The sequence below is a fragment of the Entelurus aequoreus genome, linkage group LG04 (genome assembly GCF_033978785.1).
Source record: "Entelurus aequoreus isolate RoL-2023_Sb linkage group LG04, RoL_Eaeq_v1.1, whole genome shotgun sequence".
NCBI classification, from domain to species: domain Eukaryota; kingdom Metazoa; phylum Chordata; class Actinopteri; order Syngnathiformes; family Syngnathidae; genus Entelurus; species Entelurus aequoreus.
Window position 1 is genome coordinate 90,038,839 of NC_084734.1, and position 7,500 is coordinate 90,046,338.

At 38.7% G+C, this 7,500-nt stretch overlaps 2 protein-coding genes across 3 annotated transcripts in view; both read left to right on the plus strand.

Annotated features, from left to right (window-relative positions):
* The window catches only part of ube2ka (ubiquitin-conjugating enzyme E2Ka (UBC1 homolog, yeast)), a 25,005-nt gene extending 21,169 nt beyond the window's left edge, over positions 1–3,836 (plus strand). The window contains exons 6-7 of the mRNA XM_062045991.1: positions 2,532–2,660; positions 2,746–3,836. Of these exons, the coding sequence (XP_061901975.1) occupies positions 2,532–2,660; positions 2,746–2,820 (204 nt within the window). The 3' untranslated portion in view covers positions 2,821–3,836. The remainder of the gene's footprint in view (positions 1–2,531; positions 2,661–2,745) is intronic.
* A 3,405-nt stretch (positions 3,837–7,241) lies between these two features.
* LOC133648048 (neuronal acetylcholine receptor subunit alpha-9-II) overlaps positions 7,242–7,500 on the plus strand; it is a 21,881-nt gene continuing 21,622 nt past the window's right edge. For both annotated transcript variants that reach the window (XM_062043826.1, XM_062043827.1), the window contains exon 1: positions 7,242–7,500. This exon is cut by the window's right edge. The gene's annotated coding sequence lies outside the window, so the exon portion shown is untranslated.

Here is a 7,500-nt window from a genome sequence, read left to right on the forward strand (position 1 = left end):
ATCTTTGTAGTAAATTATGCAAATTAATCGATGATGTCATGGTGACCACACCAATAGCCACGCCCATGGCCACGCCCCCACCACCACAGGTATCTTGGCAGTTTATGGGAAACACTGCACGTACACTTATTCAGCCTGTTGTTCACTATTCTTTATTTATTTTAAATTGCCTTTTAAATGTCTATTCTTGGTGTTGGGTTTTATCAAATAAATTTCCCCAAAAAATGCGACTTATACTCCAGTGCAACTTATATTTTTTTCCTTCTTTATTATGCATTTTCGACCGGTGTGACTTATACTCCGGAGCGACTTATAGTCCAAAAAATACGGTATATATAAAAAAACAAACACTTTTGCCTCTTTCCAAACGACCTGTTTGGAATTTGTGACATATTTAGCCATAGTTACGTCGCCGGACAGCTCAATATCTGGTAAAGGTTTACCATAAGACAGTGGTCCCCAACCTTTTTGTAGCTGGGGACCGGTCAGCGCTTGAAAATTTGTCCCACGGACCGGGTAAGGGGGGAGGTGGAATTTTTATTTTTTATTTTATTTTTTTTCATAAAGGAATACAACCACTTGTGCTTACGGACTGTATCCCTGCAGACTGTATTGATCTATATTGATTTATAATGTATATATTGTGTTTTTAATGTTGATTTAATTTTAAAAAAAAAATATATATATATATATATATATATTTTTTAAATTTCTTGCGCGGCCGGTACCGGTCCGCGGCCCGGTGGTTTGGGACCACTGCCATAAGAGATTTGCGCGAGTCCGGCATTTTTATTCAGTTTTTTTCAAAGTTGTAGTCAATAAGTTCTTTATTTTTCTCTGTCCTCTTGTTGTGGGGTAGACTGGCTCGTACATGCACATGCATGTTAAAATCCTCCGCTCTTGCCATTTCTGAAACAAAGTAGCGTATAGATAGGCCCAAACAGTGGAGCAAGCACCGCAGGGCCCTATTAAAAATGTCAGTTTTTTTATTACCAGTATCTTATATCTGTGAGTAGACTCTACGGAAACGCTATATGTAGTGTTATTACAACATGGCTGACAGAGTGGAGACGCAGTCGCAAGGGGCTTGGCCTGCAGGAGGGCTTTGGCACATAAATAAGACCGCCCACAAAACAGCACATTCTGAAGAGACGGCCAGAAAGCAGTTTAGAGATGGTCTGTAAAGCATAATATATGCAACATTTTCACCAAAGAACAACTGTTACATGTTATGTAGACCACAAGGCAGTGTTTTAAATGTAGAAAGAAAATTATAACATGACCCCAGAACTTAAGCCTTGCCTTCACTACTATTTTACTTGCAACACTGGGTGCTGCTGTGACAATTGACTTGGTAGCATAGTGCAGTGTTTTTCAACCACTGTGCGTGTGCCGTGAGATACAGTCTGGTGTGCTGTGGGAGATTATGTAATTTCACCTATTTGGGGTAAAAATATTTTTGCAAACAAGTAATTATAGTCTGCAAATAATGTGCCGTTGAGTGTCGGTGCTGTCTAGAGCTCGGCAGAGTAACAATGTTATACTCTTCCATATCAGTAGGTGGCAGCAGGTAGCTGATTGCTTTGTTTATGTCGGGAACATGGTTTGTCGTGATCACAATATGCGGGAGGCAGCATGCAGGTGAAAAGATATATGATGCTAAAACCAAAAATAAACAAAAGGTGAGTGCCCCTAAGAAAAGGCATTGAAGCTTAGGGAACGAAACTAAAACTGAACTGGTTACTAAGTAAACAAAAACAGAATGCTGGACGACAGCAAAGACTTACAGCGTGTTGAGCAAAGACGGCGTCCACAAAGTACATCCGAACATGACATGACAATCAACAATGTCCCCACAAAGAAGGATAGCAACGACTTAAATATTCTTGATTGCTAAAACAAAGCAGGTGTGGGGAATAGCGCTCAAGGAAGACTTGAAACTGCTACAGGGAAATACCAACAAAATAGAATAAGTCACCAAAATAGGAGCGCAAGACAAGAAGTAAAACACTACACACAGGAAAAGAGCAAAAAACTCAAAATAAGTCACGGTGTTATGTGACAGTACACCTACTTTGAGACAAGAGCTATAGTGATGCATGCTTGGTTATAGTTTGACGTCATACCCAACAATTGCGACGACGACTTTTTATTGTCAATATCGGCTGCTGAGTTTCATTTTTTTAATGATTTCTGCTGGTGGCGTGCCTCTGCATTTTTTCAATGAAAAAAAATGTGCCTCGGCTCAAAAACGGTTGAAAAACACGGGCATAGTGGACAAATCACATGCATTTGCTTTACTGTAACATATAACACTGTTAATCTTCAAAGTACAACGCTTGCCCTTGCTTTGACTCTTAACTGCAGATATTAGCTGCTGCTCCATACATCCTTCTCATCCTTAACCATTTGTCTTTTCACTTCTGACAGCTGAGATGTATGCTTTTTATTTTAGTATGTCCTTTCTTAGCATAGCCTGGGTTTAGCATGCCAAATGAATGAATGGTGTAAATGTGTGTTTTGTTCCACAGTACAAGCAGAACCCAGAGATGTTCAAGCAGACAGCAAGGCTTTGGTCTCACGTCTACGCTGGCGCTCCCGTCTCTAGTCCGGAGTACACACGCAAAATAGACAAACTCTGTGCCATGGGCTTTGAAAAAGTAAGTAGGTCTCAAAAGTTACCTTTTTAGGCCCTACTGGGCTTCCCCCTGCTCATTTTTTCCTGACATTTTGGTTTCTTCGCAGAATGCAGTAATAGTGGCCTTGTCGTCAAAATCCTGGGACGTGGAGACTGCAACAGAGCTACTGCTCAGTAACTGAATCTTGACGACAAATTTTACATCCCCCTCATTTTTCCCCTCCTCACTCGCTCTCATACAGCCTCCTCCATCTTCCCCGCCGTCTCTTGGCGTCTCCCCGCTCCGCACCTTCTGTTTCACAGTGGACTCCGCCTCTGCAATCCCCCTCTCCCTGTTCATCGCCGCTGCCGTACCACACTCCAATCAGTTGCTCGGTGAGTGAGCATGACTGGTCCCCCTCCAAGGTCATTCAACATTCCGGTCAGTGTTACAATCAGAAGTCTGACCACTTTAAAAAGCCCGCCTGTGATGCCACGTCTCTTACTGCGTACGTAAGCAGCTTACCCTCACCTATGCAGTGCATTCACTTTTTGGTTTTGAATATTTTTTTATATTTTTTTGCGGGACACAGTGAAGCAGAATGTTTTGGACCAGCCCCTAATTTGGGTCTGTTTCCACGCACTGAGATGAAAGGCAGAGTCCAAGGCAAATCTAATTATCTGTTCTCCCCCCAATAAGACTACCCATATAATTATCACATGGAACTAATGCAATTAAAGAGTGTAGATCAGTGTAAATAAAATTCCCAAATTAGATTTTGTCATTTAAATTGAGAAGGCTGGGCATATGGAAGTAATTCCGACACAGACAAGGATTATTCCATCATTGTCATCCTGTTCTTTTAAGACCCGTTCAGCCACGTTCGTCGTCACACCACATTACATACACAATGTAATTACTGTCTGACATCCCTTCCCACCTGTTCATTACATCAATAAAACTCACCTGTTTCTTCTCACCACATTTTTTTTTAAAAAGAAAAGAAAAACCTTTTATTTGGTTTTGGCCGCCTGCAGGAATATGTTTGGATTCTTGTTTTTAGAACTGAAAAAAAACAACAACAAAGAAAAACACGTTAAATGCAACCTCCAAAGTAAAAACACAAAAAAGAGTAAAAAGTATTGCATCACCTTGACAATGCCAACAGATAAATATGTCAAAAGATTCATCTGTAAATAAAGATAAAGTCTGTGTAAATTAATCCAATTCTTGCTCTTTTGTGCATGTTCTCTTGATACCATCTTTGCAGTGTTTGTTTCATCCAATATGTGGGTATTTGAATAAAAACTAGGCTGGGGCCCTATATTATCTGGAGCAATAAAAATGTAGCCAAGAGGGATAGCATAGCTGTTCAATAAGAGAAGTGAAACCAACTAACATGAAGAATTTGCACGCCGAAGATGTGCTAAATGAATTATACTTATTAGCCTGCCTGATACAGAGATACTGCGCCGTTGGGTTCAAGGGCCCTGAGGAGCGAGCTTGTTTTTAGCAAACTCAGAGCGGGATGGGTTATAATCATGTATCGTAAAACACGGATCACCTTACATGCCTAATGAACAGGGTAACAGATGGCGTGCCTACGAGCATGTTGTGCCGCTTTGATCCTCTCCAGCAAACCCTGGCAATGGGTCCACTATTACACATAAATAACAGTGACATAAGACTTATTTCATAACAGCCATTAGTTGCAAAAGTCAGCACATTTGAACCCACAAAGGACCCCAAAGAACAACTGGAAGGTGAATTCGTCCTCTGAAACTGACCCAATTTCTTTGTGTCCCGAGAGATGAAAACCAAACAATGGGACACACTGACTTGTCTTTTGACCAATACAAGAACTGAACCAACAATTCTGACTTGAACCATCAAAAATGATTTTCAGCGGCTATGTCTGAATCTTGCTTGGATCACATTTATTTTATGAGTTAACTGTTCTTCGGTGCTCAAAATCATCTTAAATTGTATCACGTTAGGACATGTTCTTGTCAAATACACTTTTATTTGGAATTTTGCCTATTCACAATCCTTGTGCAACACGTTATTTTAATGCATTATAACTCGTAAATAAACGCTAGCTCAAGTCCGCTAACAATGCAGCTAATGAGATTTGCTCTATTCCAACTATGAAGTGCGCTCAAAAAACCCTTGGTTTTATTTACATGCTGTAAGAGAATGTTGTCTATCTGTGTTGGCCCTGTGATGAGGTGGCGACTTGTCCAGGGTGTACCCCGCCTTCTGCCCGATTGTAGCTGAGATAGGCTCCAGCACCCCCCCACGACCCCGAAAAGGATAAGCGGTAGAAAATGGATGGATGGAAGTACATATGCATGCAATATAATGTTTTATTTACATGTTGTAAGTGCATATAGATGGATAGTACTTTAATCAATATGTTTTATTTACATGTTGTAAGTGCATATAGATGGATAGTACTTTAATCAATATGTTTTATTTACATGTAAGTGCATATAGATGGATAGTACTTTAATCAATAAAATGTTTTATTTACATGTTGTAAGTACATATAGATAGATAGATCGTACTTTATTGATTCCTTCAGGAGAGTTCCATCAGGAAAATTTAAATTCCAGCATCAGTGTACAGAATTGAGATCGAATTTAAAAAGTAAATAATGGTGCATATGTACTTACAGCATGTAAATAAAACATTATTGCATTATTGCATGCATATGATATGCATGCAATATAGTACCAGGCACATTCATAATAAGTCATTTACAAAACCAGTGAAGTTGGCACGTTGTGTAAATGGTAAATAAAAACAGAATACAATGATTTGCAAATCCTTTTCAACCTATATTCAATTGAATAGACTGCAAAGACAAGATATATAACGTTTGAACTGGTAAACTTTGATAATTTTTGCAAATATTGGCTCATTTGGAATTTGATGCCTGCAATATATTTCAAAAAAGTGGCAAAAAAGACAGAGAAAGTTGGGGAATGCTCATCAAACTCTTGTTTGGAACATCCCACAGGTGAACAGGCTAATTGGGAACAGGTGGGTGCCATGATTGGGTATAAAAGCAGCTTCCATGAAATGCTCAGTCATTCACAAACAAGGATGGGGCGAGGGTCATCACTTTGTCAACTAATTCGTGAGCAAATTGTCCAACAGTTTAAGAACAACATTTCTCAACAAGCTATTGCAAGGAATTTAGGGATTTCACCATCTACGCTCCGTAATATCATCAAAAGGTTCAGAGAATCTGGAGAAATCACTGCACTTAAGCAGCAAAGCTCAAAACCAATATTGAATGCTTGTGACCTTTGATCCCTCAAAAAGTGACATCAGTGTGTAAAGGACATCCCCACATGGGCTCAGGAACACTTCAGAAAACCACTGTCAGTACCAACAGTTTGTCGCTACATCTGTAAGTGCAAGTTAAAACTCTACTATGCAAAGCGAAAGCCATTTATCAACAACACCCAGAAAGGCCGCCGAATTTAAATCATTGTATTCTGTTTTTATTTACAATTTACATAACGTGCCAACTTCACTGGTTTTGGGTTTTGTATGTATTTTGGTCATTTCAAGCATATGGAGGTATTAATTTCACAGGTGCATCACCGCGTTCTTTCAACAACTAATAATGGCTGACTTCATGAGAACCAACAATGAATACTTAAGGACAAATGATCTGGAACCTTATAGTTTTGAATCTGAATATGAGGAGCAGGATCTACATGTTGCGTGATAAACAGATCCAGTTTTAGTGACACACTAAGCATCATGTAGCATTATCACTAGGTGCTAAACAAGAACTACAAGCTACGAACAAAATCAATCAATGTCTGCTGTCACTGGGACGCTGACTGATAGTATGTTCATGTCTTACTGTTTACATGAAGAATTTGGGTGCAAACAATCTTCTTTTCTTCTTTCTCGCCATCACTGGGTACCAGTTGAATTTCAAAGACCACCAACTTCTCAGTTTATGGCCGCAACCTGATTTATAGAGGCATGATTTATAATCCAGAATTGGCTTCTACCATCTCCGAGGAGATGCAGCAGCTCTGCGTAAGTTAGTTAGCTCTCTGCGATCACGGCGGTGCTAAAAATAGTTTGTCTGCGTTAGCGCTTGTCATACAATATCACTAATACTTGGTTAATATTCAGGTCAGGAGAGGTAAAAGGAGTATTAATAGGAGTAGTGTTGCCAGTTTTTGGATGGTTTCTTGAGAAGGCTTTATGTGCGCAGTAGAGTACTCCCATTAGCTGCATTGTTATTCACCTCGTACTTGCCATATTTTACGAATTACAATGCATAAAAAAACCAAAACCTGTTCTTGTCTTACATAGGAATTGTGAATGTTAGGCAAAATTTCAAAAATAGCACAGTTCCACTTTAACATACTCACAAACTCTTCCCAACCCCCACTGACACTGTGCTCAAAAAATAAATTCACATCAAAATTGCGATTTAAAAAAAATATATATATATTTTTTAACTCTTGATTCTAAATTGATTCATAATTTTCGAGTATCTATCAAAAAATTTTTGTTTTTTTTAAATAAAATTTTTGGATTAAAAAAACATTGATATTATTATTGATACAGTTGCCTTTATAACTTTTTTGTTTGACTTTTTTCTAAAGTATGTATTGTATATCTTCTCGATTACTTTGTATTTTTTAAAGTGTTTTAGAGCTGGGATTGGTTTCGTAGCTGGGGTGCTATATTTTTATTTTACTTTTTGAACAATTTTCCGTGTTTTTTGTAAATAATTAAAAAATACATGATCAAAAACACATTTCTAAGTTGTACATCAGCAGCCAAGAGGAGCTTTTGTATCCTCTTGGCTACATAACATAAATATTTTATTACGTGGACTCAA